At 34.8% G+C, this 17,595-nt stretch overlaps 1 protein-coding gene across 1 annotated transcript in view; it reads right to left on the reverse strand.

The window, feature by feature from the left end:
• The window catches only part of OSTN (osteocrin), a 27,120-nt gene extending 25,732 nt beyond the window's left edge, over positions 1 to 1,388 (reverse strand). Inside the window, exon 1 of the mRNA XM_027108808.1 lies at positions 212 to 1,388. Within this exon, the coding sequence (XP_026964609.1) occupies positions 212 to 310 (99 nt within the window). The 5' untranslated portion in view covers positions 311 to 1,388. The remainder of the gene's footprint in view (positions 1 to 211) is intronic.
• Between the last annotated feature and the right edge of the window lie 16,207 nt (positions 1,389 to 17,595).

Below are 17,595 nucleotides of genomic sequence, written 5' to 3' on the forward strand. Positions count from 1 at the left end.
TTTTTTTTTTTTTTTTTTTTTTTTTAACATTTAGATACCTGGTTTTCTCTGAATCCACGGTGAGGACAAGGTATAGAAAGAAATGCCTATTTACTTGATTTTTGTGTTATCAAACCTTCTCCCTACTTGTCAGCAACACCTGCTTCTGACATTAGTAAAAATGGCTTATGTTCATAAAAGAAGTATGGTCCCTTAAGCTAGTTTCCATTACCTCTGCTGTGACATCCACTGAGAGCACTTTTCCTGAGCTCCAGACCACCAACGTCGCAGCCAGGATAAAATGTGCACTTGCCAATCTCCAGTCCAGCATCTAAGGATCATACACATCATGGTTAACATTGATTAGTCTGGCAAGATAGAAAACAAAAATGTCTATAAAGTTTTTTATAGGCAGGTAATAAACCAAATTATTCAGCTTCTATATGTTGGAGTGCACCTCTGCAAAACTTATATAATACTTAATAGAAGCTGTAGATCTCCCAGAATGAATTCTATCAAGGCTTCATTTCCATGGAAACCTAGACTGGGGTTGTAGAGCTATAATCATAATTTAATTCTAAGCCAAGTCTGAAAAATCTAGTTTGTGTAACTTTATTCTTTGACTCTCTAATCCACAGACTACAACCTCATGTACCTGAGGGGAAATATATTAAATTGACTAGGTATGAGAGACTAAGGCCTGGTGGGATTTGTGGTGAGCAAGAGAGAATGTGCTGTGTCTAAAAGTAATTCAATTCAAAATTTCAGAAACACCACAGTTCCAATAGGAGACTATCTTTATGTCCTGTGATATGTAAGGATTTCTAGAGCAAGATTCAAAAGGTAGATCTCATGGAAAAAATTAACGAATTACCCTATGTCAAAATTGAAAAATTCTACATGATAAATACAATAAACAAATTACAATAAAAACCAAATTAAAAATGGAATATATTTTCAACAGATATAAAAAAGAAAGTTTAGCATTTGGAACATTTAAATAACTCTGATAAATAAAATTTTAAAAACAGACTCACAAGTAAAACTGGGCCAAAGTTTGTAAGGAGACATGTATCTGAAAGTTCATAACTTCATTTTATATAGTAGTAAAAAAATGAATCAACTCAAGTACTCTACTCAAGAGGAAATGGATTGATCAAATGAGGTAAATTCATACTATGGACTTTACTCAAGTAAATTAAATATGGGTGTTATCTACTGTTCAAAACAAATGACCTGAATGTTATGTGTAATTATATGCAAGGATTTAAAAAAACAGATTTGAGGGGAGATTAGAAGTTCTAGAACAATACATATGCCAAGCTACCATTTACCTAAATTGGAAATACGTAAAGCAATTTCATCTATTTTGAAATCTGTACATATAATTAAAATATAAACCAATGGAACTTGATTCATGACTATGATTACTTCTGGGGAGGGTGGGGAGTATATGAGATTATGGAGAAAACATAAGGGACTCAGTTTTTATCTCTCTCTATATACATAGTAAAGCAAACATGTTAAAAGATTACATTTGTTAATTCTGTGTAGTAAGCACAAAGGTATATCATTTATTAATTTTTACATTAAAAAAAACTATAAATCCAATTAAAGCTTATCTACAACCGAGATCAGGCCTACGGGATGCCAGTTTTGCCACTGGTTAAAGCAGAAGGCCTTGCCCTGCTGGGAGAAGCTCACGGGCTGTGAGCTACCAACAGAATGGGCTTGACTTCACCACTTAGCACATGACATTGGAAGTCCCCCAGGCCATCCTTCATGAATGAGAAGTTTCAGTAAACTTCTGTTGCCTTAAAAAAATCATTTGGAAACCTACAGGGAGCAAAAAGAAAGGGATCCTAGGATCGATCTGAAGAACTGGATTTGACTCATATTTACTTTAGAAATAGTGTGACCTTGAGTGTGTGTCATTTAACCTACTTGAGCTTTATTTTCCATATTTGTGAAATGAGGAGTAATTCTGACCTCAGAAGAACTTTTTGAGAGGATTGGATTAATTCATGTATAACCTCTTTATCCCATATAGCATTTATAATTTGTAAGTGAAAGAACATTTATGAGATATTACTAAATATTTCTTTAATAACTACATTCTCTTTGGTGTGATCCAAGATTTTCTTTATGACATTTCCTTAAAATGTTGTTACTGTGAAACCTCAGTGTGGATTTTAGTAATAAATGTATCTGCTAGAATACAGACCAATAAGACCTAGACAGAGTAACATCTGTATTAAATGTGTATTAATACTTAAAATGGAGATAAAATATTTTAGTATTGTCTATAACATTTATTTATCAAATATAATCTTAATTTTCATGTAATGCAGCCTAAACTAGTTCTTCATTATGTCATCAATTACTTTACTTTGCAATCTAGTAATACAATGTTGTTCACTAGCTGTTTATCTGTATTCCACAATTTCTGGAAGGGAGCAGTAAATTCTGTGTTCTCTTTCTGACAAACTTACATTTAATATTTGAGTTTTTTGATAAGTATCTAAAATCAGCTAATCATGATTATTTCTCTAAATTGAGACAGGAGAAAAATAACAAGCATGAATGTAAAAGTTATCTGGTAAAAATACCAACCAAACACTGCATTACTTATTTCTTTAGAAAATCAGCCATTGAATCATTCTTCCCTCTGATTTTGCTGCTGTCTCTGACTTCCCTCAGCAAAAGGGAAGACATATCAAAAACATAAGTGTATTTTTACAATGAGCTCATATTTCTGGCATATCTTTTTTTTTAAAATAGCTCTTTCATTCAATCAAAGATAAACTATGGTTGTGATGTTTTTCTTCCACTTTTTTTATCATGCTAAAAACAGGTTACAAAGTGTGAAATTGCTCAATTTTATGAGCTTCCCCATGTGGATTTCCTTCAACTATTTTTATGCACATTTTACTAACCAGTTTTCTCTTCATCTCTGCAATCTTATAAAAGGCACAGGATGATGAGTGTTTGTAATATTGATGATTATGTCTGAGGCATATATTTTTGTGCTTGGGTGTATATAGGAAAAAAGTCATCATGTATCATCTTACAGATAACCACATCCTGATTATTTGGATAGGGAGATATAAAAATAAATGCTGAGTTTAAATACACCCATTTAATGGTTTAAAGCCATGCTTGCAGCCAGTTAACGAAAAGGCCAAGTTCCTAAATATGGCATTTGGTACACTAATGAAAACAAACACCCTGGCACCTGCCACACAAAAGACATTTGATTAACTAGTTGAAACTTGATTGCTACAAAATTAGAAACAGAGGAAATTATAGGGAGGGAAGGAAAAGACCAGGTTCAGCTCCGTTTTCCTATTTTGTTGATAGTGGATAAATATAGCCCATGACTAAAAATCTACCCAGCCCCATGTACACTCCAGATCACAGAAAGAACACTCAAAGGATGTTCATTGTGTGAATACATGATAGTGGAGGTGTTTGCAATTTTTTTTAGTACAGCTATACTTTTCATTGAGTAATTTTTGAATAACATTCCTCTAATGTGAGGAGCTTCAAAAGAGACAGTGGGCATGGGATCTGCCTTATAAGAAGATTAAGCTCTGAAATTCCAGCAGTAAAGTAACTGGTTTAATTATATTTAAACTAGGATTAAATGAGAAGTCTGTTAAAATGAAGAAAGATGTTTGCATTATTGAGAATCAGTGCTGCAATGAGTCATTGTTACTGTGAAAAATGATCTCTCAAGTGGGCTCTGTGGGAGAAAGATTGGTTGCCACTGATCCAAACTATCTGCCTTTGAGGGCTGGTGTTGAAGAAAAACAAATCACTCAGGTGACAAAGGAAATTTCTCTTCAGCAACGTCTGACTGAGGGATAGTAGATCTAACCATTAGAAATTCACAAAAGGACTGAGTTTTGGGGTTGATTCTTGATAACTTCTGGGATAATTTCTTGATTAGAACTATTCCATATAGACTCTATCCACCCTATTTTCAACAGAAATTAAAAATAAAGCCTTAATTAAAGATAAAGGACTTTAAAAAAGTAATTATTATTATTTTTAATCCTCTTCTTCTGCTTTGGCATTGCAGACATTTAAGTGAGATTTAACAGGACATGTTATGAAGGGTCTCTAGTTCTGACATTGGGAAATGACTGTGTGTACCTGCACACAACACTCCCCAAATCTTCTTTCTCTGAAAACGGGGGTGGTCTTCTAGGCAAGTGGTGGATCAGCTTGGTCCCGCAGTAAATCTGTAAAACGGAGTAAGTTCTTCTTCAATGTACCCTTTACCCTGCCCCATAAAGTCATGGTCACCCAGGTCTTTCTGATAATAGAGGAAAGCTTCCAGGATAGTAGATAGCAGAATAACTATCATTTTTTATTTTAAAGACGGGCCTAAAAGGGACAGTGGTTAACACAGTCTGTGTGGCTCGCTGTGATACAAAGAGACCTGATCTAGAGGTTCTGAGACTCAGGCCCTGCCTTGGCTCGGCTGCTAATTCACTGTATGATTTTGGACAAACCCTTTCCTCTCTAGACTGAGTAAACTGAGGTTAGTCTCCCTGACCTCTAAAGTTGCTTCTAGCTTTTGTAAAGTCCGTTTCTGAATCCAGCTCTTTTCTGGTGGAAGCACAGACTCTGTATGTAGGTAATGATAATAGTTGGTGTAGGTTTGGCTGGGAAAACCTTTCTGCTGTCCCTCAAATCAGCTGAGTCTATGCATAAGATGTTGCATCTAGGTTTTCACATAAATATGCTTCTCTTGAATTTTAAGTATTTCTAGCTGAAAAGACAGGGCCTTCAAATCTTTGATTTTAAGATTTCATTTATGGTAAGCAATCCCATTTTATAAATGTATTTTAAGAAAGAAAAAATGCTACCGATTAAATTACGCCATGTTATCAAGTGTAAGACATTCCAACTTCAGAGATGTTAAATGTGCCCAGAATGGATGAAATATGCTATATCTATTTACTTTCAAATGTTTACTTGGATTTTTTTTTCATCATGCTTAAGATAGTATACTCAATTCCCCCATACTTTCAAAACAAACATTGTTAGAGCTGAGGGAGGATCCAGATTCCCTAGCATGCAGCAGTTATATCTGCTCTTTTGGGGTCAGAGAAAGAAAGCATTGTACAATATTTAACGCATTATCAGTTATAAATTTTAAAAATCACATAATGTTAAAAAATTTAAAGATTTGATTGATTCCTTATTCCTCTGCATTTGTAGTTAACAGTCTATCAAAGGAAAATAATCATTTGAATATTTTCAGAGAACTCACAAGTCTTAGTATTAGTGGATACAAAATCACTATTATCAAAAGCTCCTATTTTGGTTACAAAATAGGAATTTTTGAAAATATAAATTTTCAGATATCAGACACACCACCAGTTTCACATACACACATATTTTTTCACATATGTACATATATTTTTCACACAATGTTTTTCTAAAAATCTTTAGATAAACTAATGAGTATTTTAAAAATAAAAATTTTCAGTCAATAGACATTCATCATCAGAAAAATATTTCTATGATGGTGAGGAAAAACTCAGAATTAGACTTGAAGGATAGGGATAAGTATCCTTGCTGTGCTTGGGAACCTTGAGCAAGATGCTTAAATTGTCAAAATTGTCTAATAAAACTCATTTTATGAACTCACATTTTAATTAATTTTGTTTAATTTAAAATTATTTAATTAATTTACAAATAGCACAAATCATTATGGATTTGCCTTGTTTGCCAAATAAGAGCAATAAAAACATTTACTTTCATATTTAATATTATTTATTAAAACATATAAAGATATACATTTATCTGTGAAAAAACACTGCATCATTTTTATTCTTATTTTGTCATAGGTGAACTTTTCAAGGGAGACTCTAAATTTTGCATGGAAACATTTTGAAAACTATAAGATAATATGGAAAGATTAACTACACGGTATAAAAATGATTATTTCTGAGCTGAAGGCAAGTGTTTGACGACAAGTCCTTCCAAGGAAAGTAAAGCTTATACTCAACAACCACCTAGGGAATCTGGGGCCATTGATAGAGACAATCAGCAAAGCTTATGTGAAACAATCAAGAGGATACATAACAGTTTGACATGATACAGATAACCTTGATATTTCACTGAGTGACATTTGAACAGGGTATTAAGTTTGTGTCTAGTTTTCATTGATGAGAGAAGCAACCAGATGCTTGAGACACTTTCCTGCTAGAAAGCAGAGACTTGGACGCTGGAGTCTCTTCTTTATTGGTGCTGCAATTCCACTGCCTATGGTGCAATCGGCTCCACAAACAAGAGAACTAAGCGTGGCTTTGGCACTTAGAACTTCAGAAGTGGGGATTAGTTTTGGATCCTCATAAAGTCAAATACTAGATTTAAAATCACTGAGGATTTTCACCCAAGAGCAACTGAATTACAACTGGTAGTTTCTGTCACTAGCATACATATCATCTATATCATTCTTACAGAAATACATCTGAGAAATACTCATGGTGTTTAGCCGTTTGTTTAAAATTCTCTTTATGAAATTTGCTATTTTCAGTACATTGTGTGATGGGTATTTGCTTTATATTTTGAGTGTGATTTTGAAAGGAAGGTGCAAATTGAGACTGAGAAATTTAACATTTCCTTTTATTTTAAGAAATGAAAATGTCAGGAATATATTCTTTCTCATTTCTCATTGCTCTTCCGTTGGCAGTCGTTAATTTTCCGAAGCCACATAGCCAGTTAGAAGAAGAGCCAGAACAACAATATAATGCTTTCAGACTCTCAGTTTCATGCTCCTTCAAGTATAACTTATTCGTAGAAGTATAAACATTTTCCCATCTCCAAAACAGTTTGCTTATAAAGTCAAATGTTTATGGATGAGGTGTTCTTAATGTGACAGACACCTGCATTTTAAAAAGACTTTCCCTGGGGGGGCTTCCCTGGTGGTGCAGTGGTTAAGAATCTGCCTGCCAATGCAGGGGACACGGGTTCGAGCTGTAGTCTGGGAAGATCCCACATGCCGCAGAGCAACTAAGCCCGCGAGCCACAACTACTGAGCCCGAGTGCCACAACTACTGAAGCCCGTGCACCTAGAGCCCGTGCTCCAAATGAGAGAAGCCACCACGATGAGAAGCCCACGCACCGCAACAAAGAGTAGCCCCCGCTCACCGCAACTAGAAAAAGACTGCATGCAGCAACGAAGACCCAACACAGCCAAAAAAAAAAAAAAAAAAAAAAAATTCTTTGAAATGAATTTCCCTGAATGCTAAAAATCAGGAAGAATGATTATTTACTGGTATACATGTGTTAACTGATTTTATTCTGTCTGGCAATATTTTTGTTCTTTTTCAGACACTACTGCCATAAATCATAAAATTTTGTTGTTAAATGTCTCAATTTTTTTTTCTATTTGGAATTTTCAATCATACTACTAGTATCTTTCTTGCACAAAGTTAAGAAGGCAGAAACCTACAATAACACTAGTAAGATCCCACTATTAAAAAGCCCAGGTATGTATATTTAACAAACTATTTAAATGTTACTGTAAACTCCTTGACGGTAGGAACTATGACATGCTCACTATTGTATCTCAGCACCCAACATAACGCCTGGCAGAGAGTCAACATTATGTGTTGAATGAATGAATGAATGAAGCAGCCCTATGTAGTAGGTAAACAGAAATGTGGGACAGATATTAACTTCCCAGTTTTATTGATATGGAAACTAAGGCTTAGAGATGGGAAGAGATTTGCCCAAGTTTTACACCTACAGTAATATATGATGAAGTTCATGCCCAAATCCCAGTATGTCCATTAATGTTTCACATCACAGATTCTCATTCTAACGAAAGAGACATGCATCATTATTCCCTAATCATTGTACCAGTAAAGTTTCAGATTTCTCCTTATCAAACACTAATTTGTGCTCAGATCCCTGAATTATTATAAGTTTCTTCATATAAAACTATGTTATCTAGAAAGACAAGAGAACTTGGTGTATGATTGCGTGCAATTCTGGTAAGGGAATTTGTTCTTTAATTCTAATAATGAATAATGGGAAAAATAAGAATCTTCAAAACTAGAGATAGGGAAAAGCTGGTAGAGTTGCACATAAACATTCTGTTTAGCCATTTGATACGGAGGTCATTTTTATGTGGTATAAAAAGGCTTTCAAAGGGTAAAGTTGGATAACTGCAGTTAAACATGGCATATATTAGCATCAGGGTAATGTGGAATACTGCCACCTCCTTCACCCTTTACCCCACTTTGTATTTATATATACTATTTAATAAAGTAGAATTATAGCAGGGTGATAGAAAATAAAATGTAATAAAGAAAGTAATATTGATTGGGGGAAGGAAATTTTACTAAAGAGAATTATAAATGGCAATCGCTTTTAACATTTAATGTTACAGTATATTATACATTATTATTAATTTCAGCCACAATATTTTATGAAAATATTAGCATACAACTACAAAGAATATTATAATGAGAAGAAAACAAAGGGAAGAAATCTGTTATACTTAAAACATAATTATTCTTCAAACTCTAGTTATATTAACAAAACTAAATTTTAATTGAATTTTAATATGATTTTATGTGATTTATATTTTGTTTTATAGTTCATAAGATATCTCTATTAAATATTTTTTTAAAAATCACTAATTATGTTGTTACAGTCATGATTTTCCCATAGTTTTTGTAATATTGACAGTGTAGCATACTCAGGCTGTGTCATGGAAGCAGAGCCAGCCTGAGTGTTACAGGAACTAAGGAGCTTGTTACAGGAACTAGACCTTACACAAGCATGGGAGCAGTCAGGGAGGGATGGACTGCCAAGAAGGTAGAGGAGGAGATGTCACTTCCTAAACCTCTTAGTGCCCCAGCATCGATGGACAAGTCAGAGTTTGCAAGGAAATGCAACCACCAAAGTGGGACCACAGGGAAGCCATGGAGAGGTCCATGGAAAGGTCCGTGGAGAGGTCCATGGAAAGCCACAGCTATTACTTGGTGGGTCAGCAGCCAAGTTCTCAGTGGTGGCCCAGGTGATATTTTAAAGGTGCATTTTTCACATGTTTAGAGTCTTATGTGTCATAGGAGCATAGGGTTTTAGAAAGGAAGGAGGCTCTCATTAGAAACTGTGGAATTTACCATCCTCAATAGATGGAAAGAGCCTGACTCAGAGGTAATTAACTTGTCCGAGGGAGAGGAAATGAAGGAGAGATGTAAAATGGATTAAGAGGAAGAGGCATGGCAGAGGGGTTGTTTCTGGAGGGAGTGGGTGCTTTGTTCTGAGACCAGAGCTGATGAGGCATTGATAAGGGAGAAGAGGCAAGGCTGAGCAACAGCCAGTTCAAACCAGCCAAGGCACCAGCAATTACTGGCTGGTGATGCTAACCACTGCTCCAGAGAGGTACCCTGAAAATTATTTGCAGAAAGAAGGAGGACTCAGCTAAAAATATCTCTAGTCAGAGAGATCTTTAGGCACATGGGAGTTGGCCTGTGTAGAGCCATGCCTAGGGTTAGGAGGGAACTTGTGACTCATCATTTGTACCCACACGGACTCTAGTTTTACTGAGGAGAGAAAAATGCCCCTAGGAAGCTGAGTAAAAGCTGTTGAAGACAGGACTGGGATTACAAAGCTGGTTTCCTGACTCCAAAGCATGTGTTCCTCTGATAACACCATTGAACCTAAGCAAACATTGTCTGATGTGTAGAGATCACAGTGGATGAAATATTGGCAAGGAGGTTAAGTTAGATGATGTCTAAGGATTAGCCCCAAGATTCTGTGATACTGAGTCCTCATTCTCTAATATAGGGAAAAGTGACTGATACGGGAGCTTCCCCAGGTCATTCTCACATTCAGTATCACTGGCACTTTTAGTTCTTTCATCTCTTTCAATAATAACAAATGTTGTCGAGCCCTACTGTGTGCTTAAGCTTGCATGAAGTTGCACAACTACATAGTGACACAGTTGGGGTAATATTTTGAGACTGCTTACTTTGAGTTCTGTTCATTTGAGACAAGCTCAACCAATCTAATTTTATTAATTAATGTTCAAATCATTGAAAGTATTTGAATAAGAAGTTAAAATTATAACCCTGAGGTCCCCATACCTAGTCTACTAAACATATCTGCTTCTTTACTGCCCATGATTTGTTGTATCGGAATCAGTTTAAAACCCTGAGAAATAAAGGGCGAAAGCAAATAACCTTAAATACCTTAAATAACTTATTGAATGAAGCCACAGTACAATTCACTTATAAAGAGGAGACGAATACATATCTGCAGGAAGCTCTTCTTAGAAAAGTTCTATTAAGAGTGATGAAGAGTAGTACCAAAGTAAAGAGAAGACACAAAATGTGCTGATGCTTGTGGGAGACCAGTAAATATAGTGCTATCAATTCTATAGCTTACATGAGCACTAAAATCATCATAAATCATTGTTTAAATTATCTAATTTCTAGAAAGATAACTCAGAAGTAAATAATAATCTCATTCCTAAACCTATAATATCTATAATTGTAATTCAAAGGAGCTATATTTTGTTTTGCTAGAACTGAATTTATTGAGTGTACACTATTTCCACAGGTCAAAACCTGAAACAAAATTTTAAATTTCTTCTTAAACAGAACTCAAATGTATGTTTCAGATTAACTCTTATTTCAATAACTTAATAGCAAGAGCACTTCAAATACTGAAGAATAGACATTGATCTAAGTCTACTCTAAGCTATGTTATTAATATTATACTTGCCTATTTGAGTTTTGTAAGCATAAAATCAGATGATAATATGGGTTTGAAGAATATAGAATACAGAATTTTATTAGTTTAGGGATGTTTCCTAAGTTCCAATTGTAATAGAAATACAGATAAGAGAAAAACTTTCTTTTCTAGCTAGGTTTTTAAAATTAGTCCACTTTGTACATTTAAGAATTTCCTAACACTGGATATATTTGATGAAAGCAAAATTAATACATCTAACACACTTATAGGATTATTATCTTGAGTTCCCTTTCTCTCTGTTTTAAAATAGAATATAAAAGCAAAAGTAATATAATAAATATAAAATGCCTGAGCAAACAATTATCTCCACCCTAAGTTTGCATTACAAAAATATCTTAGATTTTTTACTCATTTTTAGAGAGGAAAGTATTTCCAAAAACATTTCTGACTTTAGCTAAATCAAGATAAAATCAAAACATTTAAAAAGTATGTGAAATTTTTTTAAAAAGTTAAAAGGAAAAAGCCTAACTCTTCATCAGCTTTTATATTTAACTTACCTTGTGAAAAATCAGGAGATTCTCACTTTAGAGTCCTGTCTGTGCAGTTTCTCCCAAACTCAGCTCTGATGGTGAGTTTTTGCTCTGAGTTTTTATAGTCTCAGTTATACACCCCTTACTCCAATCCCTGCCTTTGCTTTCTCTTACATCATTTCTACAGATTTTCCACTGAACATTTTCCCAAGCTTCTCCTCAATCTCTCTCTCTCTCTCTCATCCTTTTTCCTCTGTCTTTCCCAGTCTCTATCTCTCTTTCTCTGTTTCCTTCTCCTGTTCTTCCTCTCCATATTTATTCTGTCTACTGCTTTGACCATGGAATTTAAGTAGCAACAGGAGCATGGGCTCCGGAAAATTTAAGTATACATTTAGTATTGTGTTCAGCCTTAGACCCATCACTTCTTCCTGAGGTTTTAGTCCAGCTCTGATAATTACAAATCACATTTGGGAAATAAAATGCACTAAGATTTATTAAAAAGAAGGTCACTAGGATAGTTCAAACTAAGATTTAGGGAAACAAAGTCAGAAATGCAAACTGATTTATTGATGTATATTTTGGACCCTTAAATAAATGATCATGTATGGAAATGGTGAGTAGTTTCAGCCTCAGTCAGGTGCGGCAGCCCTGTCAGTGAAACTGACAGCTACTTTGTAATTAACATTGCTATACTGGGAAGGCTGTCACTAACAAACCTATAAATACTGAACTGGACATGTGGGCTATAAATGCAGTCATTGTAATCATTTTTATCCTGCTCTTGTTCTCCAGTATTTTAATTTCCTTTTAACCAAAACATCCCTGTTTGTGTCTGAAATTTTCCTTCATTCCCATTTCCTACTAATCACATTTGTAACTTTACATACACGAATTATAAAAAATAAGTTATTAAGTCCTAAAGGTAATATGTTGTCAGATGATTATTAGCTCATTTAATTCACCAGTAGGTCCCCATTTAACAGATAAAGAGATTGAGTCTCGTGAGTCAATGAGATCACACAGCTAGGAAGTAGCAGCAGAGCCAGTTTTCTAACACAGATCGTAATTCCATATCCAGTTTTCTTCCCACGACTTCACTCTGTTTCACTATTTAAAAAGCTGGAAAAGAGAATCCAAATCAGATTATGTTTTTGCACAAATAGAAATAAATTTGTTCTTTTTGGTTTTGCTTTAAAAGGCATTTAAAATGCTACTCGCTTGTATAGGAACTAGCACATGGTTAATTTAGATCTAGATGGAGAACTGACCGGAGCACACTGAATTGGTGGGACGGTAAAATGCTTCATTTTTGTGAAGGGCTTCCAGGGATAACATATGTCTCAACAAGCTTGAAATTTGAGTAGTTGGCAGTGATAGTTCACAAGTCAAGATAAAAATACAGCCTAATCGTGCCCTTGTTTAGACATTACTGCCATAAAACAATTACGTTAACTTGAATCCACATGCTGGAAACTCTCAATATAGATTTAACGGATTCATCATAATGCTACTAGAAGCCAATATTCTTGACGTACCTTCTACCCTTATTCGAAACGCCTCCCTTAGCATGCTGACAAGTGATATCTGTGGCTGATTTATTCCAGATCTGTCCCTGCTTAGACAGTCCAAAGATTCCACCCTATTTGTGGATTTTGTTGACCTAATTCAAAAGTTTGACTTAACTGTTCTTTAGCAACAGTTTATTCCAGGAACAAAACCATGGTACATTTAAGCCATTCATATGGGCTTCTGCACATTATAAAGCCCTATGTAAATGACTTATGCATTTATACATGATAAAGAAATTCTGTTACTTAAAAGAGAGACTAAAATAGAAGCATATGAAGAAATAGAAAGAGAATAAACACCCAATAATAGATGAAGAGATTAACATGAAAAAGAGAAAAAAACATTACTGAAAACTTATATCATTATTTAATTCTCATAATAACCTTGCTAATGAGGTATTATTATTCATATATAACAGATGAGAAAACTAAAGCTCAAATATGTGAAAGGGATAGCCCAAGTGCTCACAGCTTAAAATTGATGATGAGAACAGGAGCTGAATCTCGCTTTCTTTATCAGTCAGGCTTCTGGCAAGAAAGAGGTGGCACACTCAAATTGAGAAATTTGAGAATAATTTAATGTGGGCAGGTGTGGAGGAACCAGGAAGTATCATGCAGTATACTGAACCCCCATTAATAGCCAGGTATTCCTAAACCTGAAGGATTAAAAGTGAGATTACAGGGACCCAGAACAGAGGGATCTTAGTGGAGAAAGTTGCCTGGCAGAAGTGGAACATTTCATCAAGGGACACAGGTAGTCAAGAGTGATCTACAGGGGAGGGAACCTAGGAAACAAACACTGACATTTCACTTTGCTTCCTGGATACAATCTCCTGTTGTGTTTACCTCTGGTCAAACCCTGAGAGATAAAGGACCCAGCACGTTGTTTAACCTCAAAATTGCGCTAAGAGACATACAAATGGGTTCCTTTGTGAAGATCAACATGACTGCAAATGCCACCATTACCCACACTATTATGCCATACTTCCTAATCCATTTTTTCAAGTCAGGTTTATTGAGGGATAATTTACATACACAAAATTCACCCTTTTAAAGTGCACAGTCTGATGAGTTTTGACAAATGTAGACAGTATGTAGCCTCCACTACAATCAAGATAAAGACCATGTCTATAACCCCCCCCACCAAATTTCCCTCCTGCCCTTTACAGTCAATCTTCTACCCCACCCCCAGGTCCTGATAACCACCAATCTGATTTCTGTCCCTATAATTTTGCCTTTTCCAGAAGGCTGTGAGAAATTATACAGTATATAGTCTTTGGTGTCTCGCTTCTTTCACTTAGAATAATGCTTCTGACTGAGATTTATCCATATTGTTAAATGTATCAGCACTTGGTTTCTTTTTAATAATGAGAGTGTTCTATTGGATGGATGTGCCACAATTTGCTTATTCATTTACCAGTTGGTGAAAATTTGAGTTGCTTCCAGCTTTTGGTGATTATGAATAAAGCTGCCATAAACATTAATATAGCGGTCTTTGAGTGGATATATGTTTTCATTTCACCTGGGCAAATACATAGAAATGGGATTCCTAGATCACGTGGCAAGTGTATGTTTAACTTGATAGGGTATAGTCAAACTGATTTCCATAGTGGCTCTACCATTTTGCATTTCCACCAGAAATGTATGAGAGATCCAATCACTCAGCATCCTTGCTAGCATTGGACAGTCATCGCCATTTTCAAAACTTTAGCCATTCTAATAAATGTATACTGGTATCTTATTGTGTTTAATTTGTATTTTCATAAAAACTAATGATGTTGAGAATCTTTTCACGTACTTACTTCCCCTTTGTATATCTTCTTTGGTGTAGCGTCTGTTTAAAACTTTTGCTTAATATTCAGTTGTGAGAGTTCGCTATATATTCTAGATACAAGAATTTTTATGATTTATGTTTTGCAGTTTTTTTCCCCATTCTGTAGCTTGTCATTTCATTCTCATAGTTTCGTTTCACAGAGCAGGCATTTATAATTTTGATGAAGTACAATTAGCCATCTTTTAAAAATGGAGCATGCTTTATGTACCCTAAGAAATCTTTCCCTCACTCAGGTTTGTAGTGATTTTTTTCTTGTGTTTCCTTCTAGAAGTTTTCAAAATTCTTTTGGCTATTCTAGGTCCTTTACATTTCCGTATAGATTTTAAGATCAGCTTATCAATGTACAAAAAAGAACTATCTGGGATTTTATTGGGATTTCATTGAATCTATAGATCAATTGGAGGAAAAATGACATCTTAAAAGTATTCTGGGGCTTCCCTGGTGGCGCAGTGGTTGAGAGTCCGCCTGCCGATGCAGGGGACACGGGTTCGTGTCCCGGTCCGGGAAGATCCCACATGCCGCGGAGCGGCTAGGCCTGTGAGCCATGGCCACTGAGCCTGCGCGTCCAGAGCCTGTGCTCCGCAACGGGAGAGGCCACAGCAGTGAGAGGCCCGCATACGGCAAAAAAAAAAATGTATTCTGATGTGTGAACATAGTATGTTTCTCTTTCATTTAGATCTTTGATTTCTCTTTACAATGTTTTTAAATTTCAAAACTGTACAAATCTTGTATGTATTTTGTTAAATGTATCACTAATTATTTGATGTTTTTTGATGCTATTATAAATGTAGTTTCTAAAATTTCAATTTCCAAGTGGACATTCCTAGTTTACAAAAATACAATTGATTATTGTATATTGATCTTTTATTCTGTGATCTTGGTAAACTTTTTATCAGTTCTAGTAGGTTTTTACAGACTAAACAGGATTTTCTATGTATATAAAATTCTCTTGTTTGGGAAGAAAACCTGTTTTGTATCTTCTGTTTCAACCTGTATGTAATTTTTTATTGCCTCAGCCAACTCTGCCAGTGCAATACCGAATAGAAGTGGAGGGTGAACATCCACGCCTTGTTCCTGATCTTGGGGTGAAGAAGGCTTTCATTTTTCACCATTAAGTATGATAATGTAGGGTTTTTATAGCTGCCCTTTATCAGGCTGCGGAAGTTCCCTTCTGTTGTTAGTTTTTTGAAAGCGAATTGTAACTTTGCTTTTCTGAGATAAACTCTATTTGATCACAACGTATTATTCTTTTTCTACATTGCTGGATTTGGAGTGCTAAAACTTTTTAAGGATGTTTATTCATGAGGGAGATAGGAGATAGGCTTTTCACTTCCTTAAAATATATTTTTTTAGGTGTTGGTATGAGAGTTATGGTGGTCTCATAAAATGATTGGGAAGAATTATACCCTTGTCTTAGTCCCTTCAGGTTGTTAAAACAAAAATACCATAGACTGGAAGGCTTAAAAAACAAGCATCTATTTCTCATGTTCTGGAAGCTGGGAAATCCAAGAATAAGGTGTCTGACCATTTGGAGTCTACTGGGGGCCTACTTCCTGGTTCATAGATGATGAACTTCTCAATGTGTCCTCACATGACAGAAAGTATGAGAGAGGTCTCTGGGGTGTCTTTTATAAGAGCACTAATTCCATTCATGAGGGTTCCACCATCATGACCTAATCACCTCTCAAATACCCCCACCTCCTAATACTATCCCATTGGGGGTTAGGATATCAACATATAAATTTGGTGGGGAGCGGGGAACTAATATTCAGCCCATAACAACTTTCATCTGTTTCCTGGAGGAGTTTGTATGGAATTTGTGTTATTTTCTCCTGAAATGTTTGGTAGAATTTGCCAATGAAGTCATCTGTGACATTAGTTGCCTTTGTGGGAAGGTTATTAACTAAAATTTCAAATTCTTTAGTAGGTGTAGGGCTAATCATTTTATCTTTTTCTCCTGAGTGTACTCTTATAGTTTGCATTTTTCAAATCATATGTCCATTTCATTAAATTATTAAATTAAAATGATTTATATTATTCTTTTTTTTGCTTTTGTTATTTGTACAATCTGTGATGATATCCTCTATTTTATTCTTAATTCTGGCATTCTTTTTCTTCAGTCTTTTTTTCTTGATCAGTCATTCTAGAATTTTATCAATTTTGTTTGTCTTTTTAAAGAATCAGCATTTGTTTTCATTGATTTTCTCAATTTTCATCCTTTTATTTCACTAATTTGGGCCATGTTTTGTTTCCGTCCTTTTCTTCTGATGGGGGTTTACTTTGTTCATCTTTTTCAATTTTCTTAACATGGATACTTAGATTATTGATTATAGATATTTCTTTTCTTCTAATATAGGCATTTAGTGCTATAAATTTTCCTCTAAGTACTGCTCTAGCTAAATTTTATACATTTTGATATGCTCTGTTTTCAGGTTTTATTTGATTTGGAACTTTTTCTTTAAAATTGTGACTATTGGTTATTTAGATATTTGTCATTTAATTTCCAAACATTTGGTGATTTCCATATATTTTTCTGTTATTGATTTCTAATTTAATTGTTTTGTACTCAGGGACCACACTTTGTTTTATTTCAATTCTTTTAAATTTGTCAAGATTTATTTTATGGCTGACAATATAGCTGTCTACTTCGGTGACGTTTCATGTGGGCTTAAAAAGAACGTGCGTTCTATTATTATTGAGTGGAGTGTTCTATAATTCTCAGCTAAGTTAAGTTGGCTGATGATGTTTAAATCTACATTTTTAATGATTTTTGTCTACTTGTTCTTTCAATTACTGAGGAAGACTTGCTGACATCTTCAAGTACATTGAGAAATTTCTCTATTTCTGTTTTCAGTTCTATCAGCTTTTGCTTTATGAATGCTTAAGCTCTTTATTAGGTGCATATCTCTTTATCATTATGTAATTTATCTTTTTAACCCTAATAAAATTCTTT

This window comes from Aethalodelphis obliquidens, unplaced genomic scaffold, assembly GCF_003676395.1.
Source record: "Aethalodelphis obliquidens isolate GAN/ISIS:26980383/991018 unplaced genomic scaffold, ASM367639v1 scaffold1, whole genome shotgun sequence".
Taxonomy (NCBI): Eukaryota; Metazoa; Chordata; class Mammalia; order Artiodactyla; family Delphinidae; genus Aethalodelphis; species Aethalodelphis obliquidens.